The sequence below is a fragment of the Erpetoichthys calabaricus genome, chromosome 3 (assembly GCF_900747795.2).
Source record: "Erpetoichthys calabaricus chromosome 3, fErpCal1.3, whole genome shotgun sequence".
NCBI classification, from domain to species: Eukaryota; Metazoa; Chordata; class Cladistia; order Polypteriformes; family Polypteridae; genus Erpetoichthys; species Erpetoichthys calabaricus.
Window position 1 is genome coordinate 16,799,337 of NC_041396.2, and position 19,644 is coordinate 16,818,980.

At 39.2% G+C, this 19,644-nt stretch overlaps 1 protein-coding gene across 1 annotated transcript in view; it reads right to left on the minus strand.

Annotated features, from left to right (window-relative positions):
* The window catches only part of mmut (methylmalonyl CoA mutase), a 124,466-nt gene that overhangs the window by 71,464 nt on the left and 33,358 nt on the right, over positions 1-19,644 (minus strand). The window contains exons 4-7 of the mRNA XM_028796405.2: positions 19,073-19,230; positions 6,539-6,710; positions 734-982; positions 163-277 (exon numbers count right to left, since the gene is read on the minus strand). Of these exons, the coding sequence (XP_028652238.1) occupies positions 163-277; positions 734-982; positions 6,539-6,710; positions 19,073-19,230 (694 nt within the window). The remainder of the gene's footprint in view (positions 1-162; positions 278-733; positions 983-6,538; positions 6,711-19,072; positions 19,231-19,644) is intronic.

Below are 19,644 nucleotides of genomic sequence, written 5' to 3' on the forward strand. Positions count from 1 at the left end.
TTGAAATGTAAACAAAATATTTAATGTAGAATAAAGAAATATGAACACTTTGAGACCCCTGGCCAAATTACATAAAGACTTTAGGAGATTATGAGAATGCTTTTTTAGTATTTAGCAGGAAACTAGTACTGCAGCTACCGCCACAGGAAGAAGAATCTTTACCTGAGTCAATGCGAGCCTGCCTTCGTGCTGCACTCTCTTCAATGCGCAGTTTGGGGATCCCTTCTGCTACTGCCTTGGCCATGCCTCCCATTTCGTCTTCAATCTCTTTTATATACTGTGAGGACAAGAGGTGCAAAAATATCAGCAGGGTACGACTGACATGCCGAAAACTGTCAAAACAATTAACTATGCATGGTCAGTGTATACAGCTGCAAAGTGCCATAAGAGGGGAAGTATTGTACTTTTTAATTTCATAAACAATAATTAATCTGAAATGCTCTTGTATGTAATGCAAAAAAGAAAGACATTACAGGACAAGTTAGGACTTTAGGGACTTTCAAAACTTGACTTGATGTCATTTTGGAAAAACAGGTGGATAGGATTTGTGAGCTTTATTGGACTGAGTGACCTGATCTCTGCAAAATGTTTTGAATGTACTATTGAAAATGTCTGGGGTATGAGAGCAAAACTATTAAAAACCTCACACAGACACATGGAGAATACAATAATGCCAGGCTACAGTAAATAAAGAGTGACAGATTGTAAAATTCATATTTATTACACAACTTACCTGCAAAGCTTTATTATAGAGATCATTAGTGAGAGACTCCATCATGTTTGAACCACCCCAAGGATCAGCCACTTTAGTGATCCCAGATTCTTCCTGAAGTATGATCTGCGTGTTTCTGGCAATGCGGGCACTGGTGACTGTAGGTAAGCCAAGAGCCTCATCAAAAGAGTTTGTGTGTAAAGACTGGGTCCCTCCAAAAACTGCTGCCATTCCTTCAATTACAGTGCGGATAATATTGTTGTAAGGGTCCTAAAATAACAAACACACACTTCAGAAGTCTTTATTTTAAACTTCAGTTTTCTCCAAGTTATGACTCCAGACCTTATGAAGTTTGTAAACCAATACAACTGCAAAAACAACCTGAGGATCAGACCTGAAAGAAATTGCTCTAGTATTCCACCAAAATACAGTGCTCCCCATAATGTTTGGGACATTGTCGTTTCTACCTGCTGTGATCGAAATGTATGCAAATACCCTTAAAAGAAAGTCTGCAAAGTGTACTTTAAACACGTCTGAATTGTTTGATTTATAATTATAAACTGTGGAGCAGAGGGGGAAATTAAGGAAAAATGTGTCTTTGTCCCTAACATTATGATGGGCACTGTATCTTCTCAACAGAAATTTACTTTTTTAATTAACCATTTCCAAAAACAATGACTGATTTGAAAATGATTAAAAGAATGATTACAAAAACATTGTTTTAGATTGGAAACCCTACAGTAATGGAAAAAAAAACCACACACATACACATATATAAATACTGTATAACAGCAGGCCATGTCACTTGAGAAATTCAGAAATGATTCTGCACTTATAGTGGTGTATTGATAAAGGGAATGACACAGAGGAGAGGAGTCAGGTGGGGAGAAGTTTGAGAATTATCTGCAACCTAACATCAGCAAAACCAAGGAACTGCTTACTGACTTTCGCTGCACCAAACAGCCTGTATGTCTGGTCACTACTAAAGGAGTGGATGTAGAGGTGGTCCACTCCAACACAGACTTGGAAGTTCACATCAATGATAGGATGGACTGGTCTCAGAACACAGAGGAACTAGAGAAGAAAGGGCAGAGCAGACTCTTTTTCCTTGGGAGAGTGAGTTCCTTTAATGTGGGTAATGCCATCCTTCATATTTTCTATAACTCTGTGATGGTCAGTGTGATTTGCTATGCTGTGGTGTGCTAGGCTGGTAGCATTACTTCAAGAGAGAACCACCGAATCAACAAGTTGATTAAAAAAGGCAGGGTCAGTTATGGGATGCACTCTGGACCCCCTAGAGGTCATAAAGGAGGAGAGAATTAAAACAAAACTGAGTGTCATTATGAACAACGCTGCACATGGGGATTTTCAGCTAACAAAGTATTCAGCAGAAGTGTATTGAGAAACATTATAGGGGCTCCTTTACACCAACAGAAATATGCCTGTATAGTGCCTGACTCTTTATAATTTTCTTTCTTTTTAGTCAGTCACTCTGGTGAGTGTTCAGACCATAGTGTGTGCGTGTGTATATCCATCCATCCATCTATTATAATGAGCCTTTCATATCTTTCTGTCTATCTATCCCCTTCCCCACAGGTTAAGAGTCTGGGTGTCATCCTTGCCAGTACTTTATCCTTTCAGTCCCACATCAATAACATCTCCCGGTCTGCATATTTCCACCTGTGTAACATTAATCGTATTCGCCCCTCCCTCACTCCCCTCACCACTGCTATCTTTGTTCATAGCCTTGTCACTTCACGTCTGGATTATTGAAATTCCCTTTTCTTTGGTCTTTCTCGCAAATCTCTTTATAAGCTTCAACTGGTCCAGAATTCAGCTGCCCGCATCATTACTCAAACCCCCTCTATTCACCATATCACTCCCATTTTGCAGCAGCTTCACTGGCTTTATGCTAAGTTCTGCATTCAATTCAAAATTCTTCTGTTAACTTTTAAGGCTATCCACAACCTTGCCCCTCTATATCTGTCTGACTGCCTCCATGCTGCCATTCCCTCCCGTACCCTTAGATCCTCTTCCTCCATCCACTTGACTGTCCCCTTCGTCCGTCTTACCACTATGGAGAGCAGAGCATTCAGTTGCTCTGCTCCCCAGCTGTGGAGCTCACTACCATCTGAGCTTAGAAATACTGAATCATTTTCACTTTTCAAATCTAAACTTAAAACTCATTTGTTTAAGACTGCTTTTTCTCTTTGATTACAATTGCTCTGTCTGATTATAACTTTTTTATTTTACTTTTGTTAATAATCTGTGTTTTGTATATTGTTCGGTGTCCTTGAGTGTTTAGAAAGGCGCCTACAAATAAATAAAATTTATTATTATTATTTATCTTTTATATAGTGCCTTTTCTATCTATCTATCTATCTATCTATCTATCTATCTATCTATCTATCTATCTATCTATCTATCTATCTATCTATCTATCTATCTATCTATCTATCTATCTATCTATCTATCTATCTATCTACCTACCTACCTACCTACAGTGGGGCAAAAAAGTATTTAGTCAGCCACCAATTGTGCAAGTTCTCCCACTTAAAAAGATGAGAGAGGCCTGTAATTTTCATCATAGGTATACCTCAACTATGAGAGACAAAATGAGAAAAAAAATCCAGAAAATCACATTGTCTGATTTTTAAAGAATTTATGTGGAAATTATGGTGGAAAATAAGCATTTGGTCACCTACAAACAAGCAAGATTTCTGGCTCTCACAGACCTGTAACTTCTTCTGTAAGAGGCTCCTCTGTCCTCCACTCGTTACCTGTATTAATGGCACCTGTTTGAACTCGTTATCAATATAAAAGACACCTGTCCACAACCTCAAACAGTCACACTCCAAACTCCACTATGGCCAAGACCAAAGAGCTGTCAAAGGACACCAGAAACAAAATTGTAGACCTGCACCAGGCTGGGAAGACTGAATCTGCAATAGGTAAGCAGCTTGGTGTGAAGAAATCAACTGTGGGAGCAATTATTAGAAAATGGAAGACATACAAGACCACTGATAATCTCCCTCGATCTGGGGCTCCTCGCAAGATCTCACCCCGTGGGGCCAAAATGATCACAAGAACGGTGAGCAAAAATCCCAGAACCACATGGGGGGACCTAGTGAATGACCTGCAGAGAGCTGGGACCAAAGTAACAAAGGCTACCATCAGTAACACACTACGCCGCCAGGGACTCAAATCCTGCAGTGCCAGACGTGTCCCCCTGCTTAAGCCAGTACATGTGCAGGCCCGTCTGAAGTTTGCTAGAGAGCATTTGGATGATCCAGAAGAGGATTGGGAGAATGTCATATGGTCAGATGAAAAAAACTACTCGTCGTGTTTGGAGGAGAAAGAATGCTGAGTTGCATCCAAAGAACACCATACCTACCGTAAAGCATGGGGGTGGAAACATCATGCTTTGGGGCTGTTTTTCTGGAAAGGAACCAGGACGACTAATCCGTGTAAAGGAAAGAATGAATGGGGCCATGTATCGTCAGATTTTGAGTGAAAACCTCCTTCCATCAGCAAGGGCATTGAAGATAAAACGTGGCTGGGTCTTTCAGCGTGACAATGATCCCAAACACATCGCCCGGGTAACGAAGGAGTGGCTTCGTAAGAAGCATTTCAAGGTCCTGGAGTGGCCTAGCCAGTCTCCAGATCTCAACCCCATAGAAAATCTTTGGAGGGAGTTGAAAGTCCGTGTTGCCCAGCGGCAGCCCCAAAACATCACTGCTGTAGAGGAGATCTGCATGGAGGAATGGGCCAAAATACCAGCAACAGTGTGTGAAAACCTTGTGAAGACTTACAGAAAACATTTGACCTCTGTCATTGCCAACAAAAGGTATATAACAAAGTATTGAGATGAACTTTTGTTATTGACCAAATACTTATTTTCCACCATAATTTGCAAATAAATTCTTCAAAAATCAGAGTGTAATTTTCTGGATTTTTTTTTCTCATTTTGTCTCTCATAGTTGAGGTATACCTATGATGAAAATTACAGGCCTCTCTCATCTTTTTAAGTGGGAGAACTTGCACAATTGGTGGCCGACTAAATATTTTTTGCCCCACTCTATCTATCTATCTATCTATCTATCTATCTATCTATCTATCTATCTATCTATCTATCTATCTATCTATCTATCTATCTATCTATCTATCTATCTATCTATCTATCTATCTATCTATCTATCTATCTATCTATCTATCTATCTAAATGGTTATGACAGGGAAGGCTGCGGACATAATCAGGCATTTGTAGAGATTACTGGTTAATGAATCAACTTTGTCCATTTCTCATTGCCTTTAGGGTATATGAGGAGGGACCCAAAAATTCCTGGAACTGTTAAAAATAATAATAAAAAAAAACTTATTATAAAATATACAGTGATTCCTTGTTTCACCTTCAAAATACTTTCTTTAAGATACAACACAGTTGACATTGCACTTTTCTACTTTCTTTAAGATACAACACAGTTGACATTGCACTTTTCACATTCCTGGAAATATTTCCATTACTCATCTTCTGTTACTATATCTACAGCCTCCAGTGTTTTTTTTACCAGCATTTCTTCCATGGTAGCAAATATTTTTCTTTTTAGTACTAATTTTAATTTCAGGAAACAAAATGAAGTCACGGGGGTGGGTGGGTAATATAGTAACAACCACATTATTTTTGGTCAAAAACTCTTTGACTGGCAATGCAGCATGTGTAGGTGCATTGTCATGGTGGAAGATCCAGTTTTGGGTGCACCACTTCTCCAGACATTTTTTTCTGATGTCTTTCCTCAGTTGTTCAATGTACGTTACTGATTAAAGCCTGTTACTGATTAAAGCCTGTCTACAAGGAACTAGCTTTTTATGAAGAAATCTGTCAATGCTGAAAAACACAGCTGTCACTGTCTATTGAAAATGTGCCATGGAGGCTAGGATGTAACTAAAACATGCAAATATTGTTTATGTGGAGCAAGCTCCATAGTACATTATACACCTATAATTATCTCTTGATGCTTTTGGATATAAGTTAGACTATTAATGTGTATTAAATACAGGTCGAGAAAACATAATTTGGGAATCAGGAGGCTTATATTACCTGGACAGCTTTAAACAAGTCACTATAGTTTCTATGGAAACAGCAGCAATGGAAGGATCCCAGGAATATATGTATCAAAAGTAACATCTTCATTTCTTTTTTGGAATCAGAGCACAGGGTCAGCCATCGTACAGTGAGCACCCCTGGAGCAATTTCAGGTTAATGGTCTTACTCAAGGGCCCAACAGAGTAGGATCTCTTCTGTCAGTAATGGGATTTGAACCGGCAACCTTCCAGATACCAGCGCAGATCCTTAGCCTCAGAGTTATCATTCTGCCCAATGGTGATGAAGAGCAAATATCCATCCATCCATTTTCCAACCCGCTGAATCCGAACACAGGGTCACGGGGGTCAACCCACCGCAGCGTGCCAACCCACCGCAGGACAATAGCAAATATATTTGAGAAAAATTAATAATAATAAATAATGCCTCACCTTAAAAAACAGTTTAATAATGCAAATAAGCATTTTCAAGTAACAGGGAATAACCTCTAAGCCTGGGTTTTCTAAGTTGCGAGGCAATATTATTTCCATAAACGTAAAAATCTTAAAAGAAGAAATGTTTAACTGAACAAACTTTAAAAGGAGGAAGACTAAAGAAAAGCAGACCTTAATAATATAAAACTGTTAAAACACCCTGAAAGCTCTTAAGGAGAGCTTGGCCAGAATGGCTGTGCGCTGGTCATCTAATTAACTACATCCTCCACAACATATTTATTTAGTCTTTACCTGTTCTGTAAGTGACCAGCCTGATGTTTGGCAGTGAGTTCTCAACAAAAGTGATTTCTCATTTTTAGGCTGAAACTTTTCCTTGATTAAATTGGCCCAAAGGCGTCGTGCTGCTCTCAGCTTTGCAATTTCCATATAGAAGTTCATACCAATTCCCCAGAAAAAAGATAATCTGTAAAGAAAAATAATTGCTACGGTTTTCATAGCAGTCACTGAGAAAATGATAATCTGTAAAGAAACATAATATGTTTAATCTCTTCTGTTGTAGTCATCTAGTGAGATGCTCTTCAAGTATGATTGTAGTAATGTGCACTTTAGTAATTGCAGCAAAGTAAGAATTACTTGAACAATTGCACCCTCTTGAGGGAGAAGGATGGATGAGATAGGATTGTCTAACAGGCAAAACCATTTTACCCATAAAAATTGTAATGATGTTTAAAAAGAAAGGTAAAGAATGCTGTACATGATTGAAAATGTTGTACATGAAGAAAATGAACACAACTACTATCACTTTCTCATTGTTTCTTGTAGAAATGAGAGCAAATATAAAAAAATAAACTCAAATAATTTCAAAGTTTCTTGGTACAAGTGATGTAGCAGCCTGCAAAGTGGATGTAGATTTGAGCCCAGAAGACTGCAGGTTCAATATTAAACTACTGCCTTGTGTGGCCTGTGAGGCTCATTTACTTTGCCTCCATTTTAACTGTGTTAAAACACATGGCGAAAAAAACTAATTTGTTCTGTAGTTGAACAATTACTGATCATTAACTGTACAACCATTTCAGCATGGCGGTGAGAGACCAAATGGCACTATAAAAAAAGGCTTCATTTTATTACTATATAGGTCGTTATACAGTGGATTCAGAAAGTAATCAGACCACTCCACTTTTTTGCTAGGTTGCAGCCTTATGCTAAAATTGTTTAAATTCTTTATTTTCCCCAACATCAAGCAACACTCAATAACCCAGAATGACAAAGTGAAAACAGGATTTTAGACAATGATACAAGTATTCAGACACTTTGTTATGACACTTGATATGTGGTTCATGTGCATCCGATTCTATTGATCATCATTGAGTTGTTTCTATACCTTGTTTGGAGTTCACCCGAGGTCAATTCAATTTAGTGCTAGGCGGTATGATCAAAATTCTATTTCACGGTATTTTTCAAAATTATACCGGTTTCACGGTATTCAAAGGTATTTTTTTCCATGCATGAGTGGATGTTAACCACATTTTCCACTGCAATTACTGGCTAAGAGTAACCTATTCCACTGTCATGAGAATTGTACACTGTACAAAAAAACATTTTAATGTGCACACAAGTATCAATACAGGTTTGCATGGCCCCATAAAGTGATAGTTTTCAAGGGGGTGGCAATAATGAAGAGAAGGAATCACATTGCACGACAGTTACAGTCAAAATATAGAACCTTTTTATTGAACAAATTTTGCAAACAACTTAAACTAAAATTTTGACAACATATTTTCAACCATCCAAAGAGGCATTTATAGACTTAGTAAAATATCCAGAGGTGCTTGTCAAAAGTTGTACTGCACTGAACATGTTTTAGAATAGGAATAAATAGTAAATATGTTTTGTAAACCAACTACACTTTCTGTTAATGTTAACAATCTCTGTCTACTGACATGTTAAAGTGACTTTTTAAACAACTTCATCATTAAACTGCATAATATTAAAACTAATAAATAATAACAATAAAATAAATAATATACAGTGGTGTGAAAAACTATTTGCCCCCTTCCTGATTTCTTATTCTTTTGCATGTTTGTCACACAAAATGTTTCTGATCATCAAACACATTTAACCATTAGTCAAATATAACACAAGTAAACACAAAATGCAGTTTGTAAATGGTGGTTTTTATTATTTAGGGAGAAAAAAAAATCCAAACCTACATGGCCCTGTGTGAAAAAGTAATTGCCCCCTGAACCTAATAACTGGTTGGGCCACCCTTAGCAGCAATAACTGCAATCAAGCGTTTGCGATAACTTGCAATGAGTCTTTTACAGCGCTCTGGAGGAATTTTGGCCCACTCATCTTTGCAAAATTGTTGTAATTCAGCTTTATTTGAGGGGTTTCTAGCATGAACCGCCTTTTTAAGGTCATGCCATAGCATCTCGATTGGATTCAGGTCAGGACTTTGACTAGGCCACTCCAAAGTCTTCATTTTGTTTTTCTTCAGCCATTCAGAGGTGGATTTGCTGGTGTGTTTTGGGTCATTGTCCTGTTGCAGCACCCAAGATCGCTTCAGCTTGAGTTGACGAACAGATGGCCGGACATTCTCCTTCAGGATTTTTTGGTAGACAGTAGAATTCATGGTTCCATCTATCACAGCAAGCCTTCCAGGTCCTGAAGCAGCAAAACAACCCCAGACCATCACACTACCGCCACCATATTTTACTGTTGGTATGATGTTCTTTTTCTGAAATGCTGTGTTCCTTTTACGCCAGATGTAACGGGACATTTGCCTTCCAAAAAGTTCAACTTTTGACTCATCAGTCCACAAGGTATTTTCCCAAAAGTCTTGGCAATCATTGAGATGTTTCTTAGCAAAATTGAGACGAGCCCTAATGTTCTTTTTGCTTAACAGTGGTTTGCGTCTTGGAAATCTGCCATGCAGGCCGTTTTTGCCCAGTCTCTTTCTTATGGTGGAGTCGTGAACACTGACCTTAATTGAGGCAAGTGAGGCCTGCAGTTCTTTAGACGTTGTCCTGGGGTCTTTTGTGACCTCTCGGATGAGTCGTCTCTGCGCTCTTGGGGTAATTTTGGTCGGCCGGCCACTCCTGGGAAGGTTCACCACTGTTCCATGTTTTTGCCATTTGTGGATAATGGCTCTCACTGTGGTTCGCTGGAGTCCCAAAGCTTTAGAAATGGCTTTATAACCTTTACCAGACTGATAGATCTCAATTACTTCTGTTCTCATTTGTTCCTGAATTTCTTTGGATCTTGGCATGATGTCTAGCTTTTGAGGTGCTTTTGGTCTACTTCTCTGTGTAAGGCAGCTCCTATTTAAGTGATTTCTTGATTGAAACAGGTGTGGCAGTAATCAGGCCTGGGGGTGGCTACGGAAATTGAACTCAGGTGTGATACACCACAGTTAGGTTATTTTTTAACAAGGGGGCAATTACTTTTTCACACAGGGCCATGTAGGTTTGGATTTTTTTTCTCCCTAAATAATAAAAACCATCATTTAAAAACTGCATTTTGTGTTTACTTGTGTTATATTTGACTAATGGTTAAATGTGTTTGATGATCAGAAACATTTTGTGTGACAAACATGCAAAAGAATAAGAAATCAGGAAGGGGGCAAATAGTTTTTCACACCACTGTATATATATAACTGCCAGTAATAAAACTATTACTTCAAGCCCAGGTACATTACACAGTACAGTATTCACCAAATAAAAAAAAAAATAAAGTAAAACAAGTGCAACTTGGTGAAGACATCTTTACCAACTGAACCATCACTAAGGCAACTGTATTAATATGGACTTTGCTTCAAGTTAAGTTATATACATCTATATATATATAAAATTATTTTCGCGTTTGAAATGGAAATTACGCATGAGCGTTTGAAACGGAAATTACGTATGACCACAGAGGAACAGGAAAAACATTCTTAATAAACAAGATTCTTGCCGAGAGAGCAAATGGTGACATAGCACTGGCTGTAGCGTCATGGGGAATCCCTTCTACATTATTAGATGGAGGCCGTACAGTACATTCGGCATTGCAATTACCATTAAACCTCGCTCACGACTAAAATCCAATTTGCAACATACGCAAGGGCTCTGGAAAGGCAAAAGTCTTGCAACATTCAAAGATAATAGTTTGAGATAAGTGCACCATGGCACATAAAAGAGGTTATGAAGCCTTGAACCGAACAATGCAAGATCTCAGAGATCCTACCAAAATAATGGGAGGCACTGATGTTTTACTCAAAGGAGATTTTCGTCAAACATTACCAGTTATTCCACGAGGGACACCAGCAGATGAACTCAATGCGTGTTTCAAATCCCTGCTTCTCCCTCGGTCAGTTATATGTCGCGTGTTCTCGGGTAGGTACACCAAAAAATTTATACATTTATGCACATAATGGGCAAACAAAAAATGTAGTATACCCGAAAGCACTGCAGTAGTACTCAATGTATCTTTACTTCTTAAATGTTAATGTATTACTGTTTAATAATTTATACGCTTCTTATATGTTGTTCAAATTCTTTTATCAAAATACCAGTAACGGCGCACTGCACGATAACCTGCAGTGAATACACTTGACTTGAGCATTCCTAGTTCTCATCCTCTTTCTCTGTACGTTTAGCATTCGTTTGCTCAGAGGTTCATACGCTTGCTGCTTCCTGAGCAGCTCTTCTTTACTCCACCCTAACGGCCCGCTGCTTCTCTTTCGTCAGCATCTTTTCGTGTTAAAACTGATTAAGTTAGTTTTTTTGTTGCAATTACTTAGTACATTTTCTTTAACCTTTCACTTAATCTGGCACTTAAGTCTTCAATCTGCCTCAAGAATGATTAGAGAAGGTGGTAGAGAATGAGAACGACGCCGTACGCATCCGCCGCACGGCCGCCCTGCTGCGCGCTGCTGAGAGTTGATTCTACAATAAAATAAAATAAAGATAAAAAGAGTAATAAAATCATCACCCCGAAAGCGGATAGTAGACGTCACGTAGTATATTTGTACCAGATTTCAAGTCAATAGGTGAAACGGTTTGCGAGCTACAGGTGATTTAAAATCCTGGACAGACAAACGAACAGCCACGGTAGCGTATTATAGAAGAAGATTTTACTGTTTAATAATTTATGTTTATATGCAATGTGCTTCTTATATATTACTTCATAATCTCATAATGATGTTAATAATGTTGTTTATATTGATTTCTATGTTATTGTAAGTGCTCTTTATTAGGTTGAAAAATAAAATTGGCAATTAACAAACTTATTTTATAAATACATTTTATTTTTTTCTCTTGCACTCAGTGAGCGAAGCCACTGGGTAATCAGCTAGTAAATAATAAAACTGAAACTTGCATTTATAATGCTATTTGTGGTATACAGTAATCCCTCCTCCATCGCGGGGGTTGCGTTCCAGAGCCACCCGCGAAATAAGAAAATCCGTGAAGTAGAAACATATGTTTATATGGTTATTTTTATATTGTCATGCTTGGGTCACAGATTTGCGCAGAAACACAGGAGGTTGTAGAGAGACAGGAACGTTATTCAAACACTGCAAGTTTAAACTGTGCTCCATGACAAGACAGAGATGACAGTTCCGTCTCACAATTAAAAGAATGCAAACATATCTTCCTCTTCAAAGGAGTGCGCGTCAGGAGCAGAGCATGTCAGAGAGATAGAGAAAAGCAAACAAATGAATAGGGCTGTTTGGCTTTTAAGTATGCGAAGCACCGCGGCACAAAGCTCTTGAAGGCGGCAGCTCACACCCCCTCCGTCAGGAGCAGACAAAGAGAGAGAGAGAGAGAGAGATAGAGAGAGACAGAGAAAAACAAACAATCAAAAATCAATACGTGCCCTTCGAGCTTTTAAGTATGCGAAGCACCGTGCAGCATGTCGCTTCAGGAAGCAGCTGCACAGAAGGTAGCAACGTGAAGATAATCTTTCAGCATTTTTAGACGAGCGTCCGTATCGTCTAGGTGTGCAAACAGCCCCCCTGCTCAATCCCCCTACGTCAGGATCAGAGAAAGTCAGCGCAAGAGAGAGATAGAGAAAAGTAAGTTGGGTAGCTTCTCAGCCATCAGCGTCCGTTGTATGAAATCAACTGGGCAAACCAACTGAGGAAGCATGTACCAGAAATTAAAAGACCCACTGTCCGCAGAAATCTGCGAACCAGCAAAAAATCCGCGATATATATTTAAATATGCTTAAATATAAAATCCGCGATGGAGTGAAGCCACGAAAGGCAAAGCGCGATATAGCGAGGGATTACTGTAGTCCTATGGAATTGTATTAGGGCTATAGTGAAGAAAAAAAAATTATATGTCGAGAATAAAGTCGACATGTTGACTTTATTCTCGACATTTCCACTTTATTCTCATAGTTTATTTTGTAATTAAAGTAGAATGTTGTAAACTTCATCCTAAAATCAATGTTTAATTTACTAGATTTTCTCAAACCCCGTCATAATTTAATATAGCACATTAAATGCTTTGTGTTAAGTGTTTCCCGACCCAGTTGTTAATTGCTGTACGAAAATGATACCAGGTATTTATCTTAGCATTCTAAATGTTCAGGGAGCAGGGATATCATGAAATTAATGTATTCTGTCTTCTGTCTGCGCCTCCTCTTAGTGTAAGAGGAAGTCAGTTTAAGAAGCAGTAGCGATTAACATGGCTTCGGGAACAATTAACACAAAGCATTTAATGCGCTACATAACTTATGACGGGGTTTGAGAAACTAGTAAATTAAATATTCATTTTAAGATGAAGTGTAGTTTACGATATTCTACTTTAATAACAAATTACGAGAATAAAGTCAAAATGTCGACTTTATTCTCGACAAACGGCGAGAATAAAGTCAACATGTCGACTTTAATCTTGTCATAAGTGTTGAGATTAAAGTGGAATTGTCGCGAATAAAGTCAACATGTCGTCACACTGTTACACACAGTACCTAAGTACATTACACAGTATTGAAAAAAATAAAACAAGTACAACTTGGCTTGCAGTATTATCCAGTAGTATAGAAACAGTATTCACACATTTGAACATAATGGTCCACATCCGACCTTTTAAATCCAAAGTATCTCCAGACAACAGACACGGCTACTTTTTCCAGCAAAAGTTCTTCTGTGTCATCATGTTCAACTTTATCGTCTGCTACAGCTTCAGTTTCAGAATGTTCTCTGTCCATTTTCACCGCGCAATACCTCCACTACCGCATGTACTCCGTTGCATGTGTTTAGCAGTGTAGCAGTGAAAAAGGTCCCCCTTAAAGAGTTTCCCGCTGCGCCACGTTCCAAACATTTACATTTACATCATTTAGCAGACGCTCTTATCCAGAGCGACTTACAACAGTGCTTAGTAGTCTACAACTGTTCTTCAGTCTTTAAGGCTAGGATTAAATCTACTGTCATTAAACAAGTTACCGCTGACCAAGTTGTATACAAAACCCTGCTAGAAGAAAATAGTAAGTTAGTACAAATTTTTTTTTTTTTTTTTTTTGAAAAAAAAAAGGGTAGAAAAAAAAGTATGGGGACTTTAGTCCAAGTGCTGTTGAAAGAAGTGTGTCTTCAGGCGACGTTTGAAGACAGTGAGGGTCTCCGCTGTTCATACAGCAAGAGGAAGTTCGTTCCACCACTGAGGAGCCAACACTGCAAAGAGTCTTGATGCATGTCGTCCTCTTCTTTTAAGTAAGGGTGGTTCGAGACGTGCAGTGCTTGATGTTCTGAGACAGCGAGAAGTGACACGCTGCTTGACCAGTGCTGATATGTAAGGTGGTGCAGCTCCAGGTTTGGCCTTAAAGGCAAGTGTTAGGGTTTTGAACCTGATGCGGGCAGCCACAGGGAGCCAGTGCAGGTTCCGCAGCAGAGGTGTAGTGTGCGAGAATTTGGGAATATCAAAAACGAGTCTTGCAGCTGCATTCTGGATCAGTTGAAGTGGTCGTGTTGCCTTTAGTGAAAGTCCAGACAGCAGAGAGTTGCAGTAGTCCAGCTTAGAGATGACAAAGGTCTGGACGAGCAGCTGAGTAGCCTCTGTAGTGAGAAAGGGGCGGATTCTCCTAATGTTGTAAAGGAGATATCTGCAGGACCTGGAGAGGTTGCTGATGTGTGGAGAACGTTGTTTAGGCAATTCAAACTGGTGTTGCAGTATAAGAAAAATCCATATCATAACAAAAATAAAAAACGGTTTTCGGTATGAACCGGTATACCACCCAGCACTAATTCAATTGATTGTTCATGATTAGGAAAGGCACACAAAAGTCTATAGAAGGTCCCACAGTTGAGCAAAAACAAAGCTATGAGGGTCAAAGGAACTGACTGCAGAGCTTAGAGCAGGGTGGGCAAAGTCAGTCCTGGAGAGCAGCAGTGGCTGCAGGTTTTTGTTCCAAGCCAGATGCTTAATTAAAAAACAATCCTTGTCAATTATTTACTTTCATGGCGTGTTAGTGCTTTACCTCTTACATGTCAAGTCATTCTCATATACTAGATTTTTTTTTCCTCTCTAAAGATATCATCCAAATGATTTGAAGTCTAAAACCGACGAGTAAATCTCAATGCTTCACTTTTTCTCTTCACTTTCCTTGCAAGTATTTAATTAAACCAAATAGTGCCCGATAAATACACACGGGTGTAAATGGAAACAAGCTAAATGGAGAAATGCTGGTTTCTTTTGTCATTTGCATCTTATTGCTAATAAGGAGCAATTAAAAACCAAGACTACAGCTGTTTAAGACTAAAATAATCAATAAGGGTTCAAACTCTTAACGAGCGAGACAACTAAAATGAAGCAGAAGTGTTATTTGAGCAATAAGCTCTTCTTTTTAAGCGATTGGGTTGGAAGAAAAATCTGTAGCCACTGTGGTCCTCCAGGAATAACTTTGCCCATTCTGGCTTTGACACACGATTGTGTCAAGGTACAGATATGAAGGAAAGCTACAAAAAAATTACTGCAGTGCTGAAGTATCCCAAGAGCACAGTGGCCTCTGTAATTCTTAAATGGAAGAAGTTTGGAAGAACTATGACTCTTACTGGAAAGGCCCACCAGGCCAAACTGAGCAATTGCTGTAAAAAGACCTTAGTAGGAGAAATGATCAGAGAACCTGCATGTAGATGGGAGAAACGGTACTTGGGTACTAAATGGACGGCACGGATGGATAGTACCCTTTACTATTATCATGACGCAAATTGGATTTTCGTTTTTAGCATTAGGCACCCAAAGGAGACATTAACATTAGGGACCTATAGGCAACAATGCTGCACCCCTACTAACTTTAAGGTTAGTATTTGTGGTTGGGGTAGGTCAGTTTAATAATTTAAACTCCAAACATTAAGCAACTGTGGCGCTTCCCCCTTTAGAGCCCAACATTAGAATGGGCAGGAACTGCCGTCCGTTTAGTACACAAGTACTGGAGAGACTTCCAGGAGGACAACCATCACTGGAACACTTTACCAATATGGACTTAAGGCAGAATGGACAGATAGAAGCCTCTGCCTCAGTAAAAGACACATGAAAGCCTGCTTGGAGCTTGCAAAAAGGTACCTAAAGGACTTTTAGACTGTGACAAAACAAGATACTGTGCTCTGATGAAAGTAAAGTCAGCGTAATGTCTGGAGGAAACCAGGCACTGCTTATCACCTGAGCAATATCATTCCAGTGATGGTGGTGACAGCATCAGGGTATGGGGCTGTTGAGAGCAAAGGTGTAAGTAGCAAAATACAGAGATATCCTTAATGAAAACCTGCTGCAGAGAGCTCCAGACCATAGACTGGGCCAAATGGTTTACCTTCCAACAGGACTGTGACCTTAACAGTGAAGCAAAGACAACACAGAATTGGCTTAGGGCAGTGCTTCCCAAACTTGGTCCTGCAGAACCACTGTGGCTGTAGGCTTTTTGTTCAAACCAGCTTCTTTTTTTAATTGGACTCCTGGGCTAATTAAGTGAACTGCTATTTCCCAGGTTCTATGTTTTGGTAACAAAATAGAAATTAGAAAACTAAGCTTGATAAAATAAATAAACAAATAAATAAATAAATAAATAAATAAATAAATGTAACATTATTGTGCCCCCACTACATCGCGGATTTATTATTATTATTATATTATTATTATTATTATTACTAGGGGGCTTCGCTCGCCCACCCCTGGGTTAGGTTTACCAGATAAACAATTTAAACACATTATTTTCATGGGAATTGTTACATATGCATTATTTTCATTTTTACTTCAAAAATTTTGTAAAAACAATATTTGTCCTTTATTTCCTGCCCCGGGTGTGGTTAAATCTCTTTCTTGCGGGACTTATAACACTGCTCGCGTTGTGAAGGGGGGGGTCTGAACGCACGCTAAAGAGATGAGATCAGTTTAGCTGCTGTCTTGCTTCTGCTGGCCAGCTGTGTGTTGTGCTTGTCACGCTTTGCGTCAATCATTTAAAAGCCTGTACAGCAAGCTGTCCTTTTGCCACTTCGCGTCTCTGCTGCTAGCGTTCTGAATTGGGGGGGGCACTGTCTCACAGGTTTTGCTTCCTAAGGTTGTAATGTCTAGTCTCACGTGCCATCCAAGTGTCTCTCCGAGATGATCTGGTCTTGATTGCTTCGCTCAACCCACCAGAGGCACGCTACACTCCTGCCACTTTGAGCTGAACGCATGCTAAGGAGAAGCGGACGGATCAGCTACTGGCTTTGTGCTGTTTCTGCCAAGATGCGCGTTCTGGTTGTCACTATGCACATCGATCATTTAAAAGCCTGTACCACAGGCTGTCCTTCTGTCTCACTGCCTTGTCTTGCGTGACCATTAAAATGTCTCTCGCGGGATGTCAAATTGTCTTCCGAGAAGATCACGCCTCGTCTCCCGGGTCTCCCTTCCAAGATTTTTTTTTTTTATAATAGAGAGATATTACTCATATCTTTAGCCCGACATCCACATATCATATATTTACAAAGTGTGTTTTAATAAGTTTATATGTGTTTAAAGCAAGTGGGAGGGGTATTTTAAGGCTTAAACTATAATAATAATTAAAAAAAAAAAAAAAAAAAATTTATTTATATGGTCTTTCTATATCGCGGATTTTCACCAATCACGGATGGGTCTGGAACGTAACTTCCGCGATAGGCGGGAGATCACTGTATATGGGGAAAAAATGTTTTTTTCTTTTTAACAATATTTTCATCTTGATTTTCATTCTACTTTTCCAGGTGTTCAAATTGTTTAATTAATTCATTATTTACTAATTAGTGGGTCTGACGCTAAAGTAGCTGCAGCTTTTGATTATGCAGTGCTTGCCTGGGTGTCCACTCTGCTTGTCCTTAATTGTCATTAATAAGATACAATAAAGGGGGAAAACTGTACAGAGAAAGTGCAAAAAATAATGAAATCAACAAATGAGAGTTAAGCATTTAAATCTAGAGCAAAAGCAGAAATATTTTTAAATCCCTCTCTCTCTCTCTCTCTCTCTCTCTATATATATATATATATATATATATATATATAAATAAAATCCAACGTCTGTCTGTCTGGCCACTTTTCATGAGAGATCTACTTAACGGATTTAGATCGGGTTTTCTTCTATAATTTGCTTGAACATTCCGGTTCATTTTGAAACTTCTCTCATCGCGCTAAGAATCATAGCTCACTTGCGGTACCGATTTATTTGCGTGAATCCGACAGAGACGCAGTGGGGCAAGGGAAGGGCCCTCCTCACTCACGCGCCAGCCTTGGGGCGTGTCTTAGATCCACTTAGCTAGCAAATGAGAGAACTACTTAACGGATTTAGATATTTTTTTTTCTATAATTTGTTTGAACATTCTGGTTGATTTTGTGACTTCTCTCATTGTGCTAAGAATCATAGTTCTCTTGCAGGAGCGATATATTCGCGCAAATCCAAGACAGAGGCTGTGGGCCGAGGGGAGGGGGAAGCGTGAAGTCAGGAGAGGGGAGTCGGTCTACCTCTGTGTTTTGGAGTGTTCCTTGCCTCTGCTTAGCTAACGATACCTTTTTGTTTATTGATTTTTAAAGTTTGTCCTGTTTCACTACTACACAGGTGGAGCTGCGGGGAACGGCGAGTGTCTTATAAATGTAAAAATCATGCTGCTGTGCTCTTCTGAATGTAGAATAAGAGAAACAAAAATACCAGCTAATTAAATGAGATCAGTGTTATCAGGTGTTGTCACTGATTATGAATCTGGCTGGAACAAAAAGCTGCAGCCACAGTGGGACCGCAGGACCGAATTTAGGAAGCACTGGCTTAGGGTGATCTCTGGGAATGTCCTTGAGTGGTCCAGCCAGAGCCTGGACTTGAACTCAATCAAACAATTCTGGAGAGACATGTAAATAGTCAGTCCATCAACTGACTCCATCCAACCTGATAGAGCTTGAGAGGATCTGCAGAGAAGAATGTCAGGAAATCCCCAAATACAGGTGTGTGTGTGGACCTTCTGTCAGACTCAAGAAGACTCCAGGCTATAATTGCCACCAAAGGGGCTTCAGCAAAGTACTGAGTAATGGATCTGAATACTTGTGTCAATGTGAGATTTTAGTTTTTTTACATGCGCACAAAGTTTTGAAAATCCTGTTTTCACTTTGTTATTCTGAGGTATTGAGTATTGCTTGATGAGGGCAAGAAATGAATGAAAACAATTTTAACACAAGGCTGCAACATAACAAAATGTGAAAAAGTGAAAGTGTCTGAAGGCACTATTACCTAGGTTATATATTTATCCATTCCTAACTTAACAGCAGAAACACTACGAGATTGACAAAAGTAAATGTGAAGGTCATGTGCTATCGATGGTAAATATGATAGCAGGGTGTGTGCTGTCACTCTTACCGGGGAGCAAATTCATCAATGGTCAGGCCAGCCTTGATTCCAGTCCTGCAGTACTGCAGTCCATTGGCGATGGTGTAGGCAAGCTCAAGCACAGCATCTGCTCCTGCCTCCTGTATGTGGTAGCCACTTATTGAAATGGAGTTGAACTTTGGCATGTGCTGTGTGCAAAAAAACAGAAAGACTGTAACTAATGAAATGACAACCAAACAACAAAGTAGAAAAAAGGAGGAAAATCATAAGGCCATGCTAACTCATTTGGCCTCTGAATTTACTAAGATCTAGGTAAAGGTCATAAATTAAAAATGGCATATCCCAACAGCCTGTGGGTACTGTCAGCTTCTTTCAAGGGATTACAGTCTGGTGCTCCAGAGCTACATCATTCACTTACCAATAAAAAACCCAAATGAAGCCAATGAGTAGATCTGAGTTACATAATCTGATCAGTTTTTAAAATTAAAATATCTGTTCTCACATTCTTAACTCATTGTTATAGTATCCTACCCCTCCAGGGCTATCTTTAGGGACTTAAATAAAAAGTTAACTCACACACAAAAGAATACAACTTTTTTTTT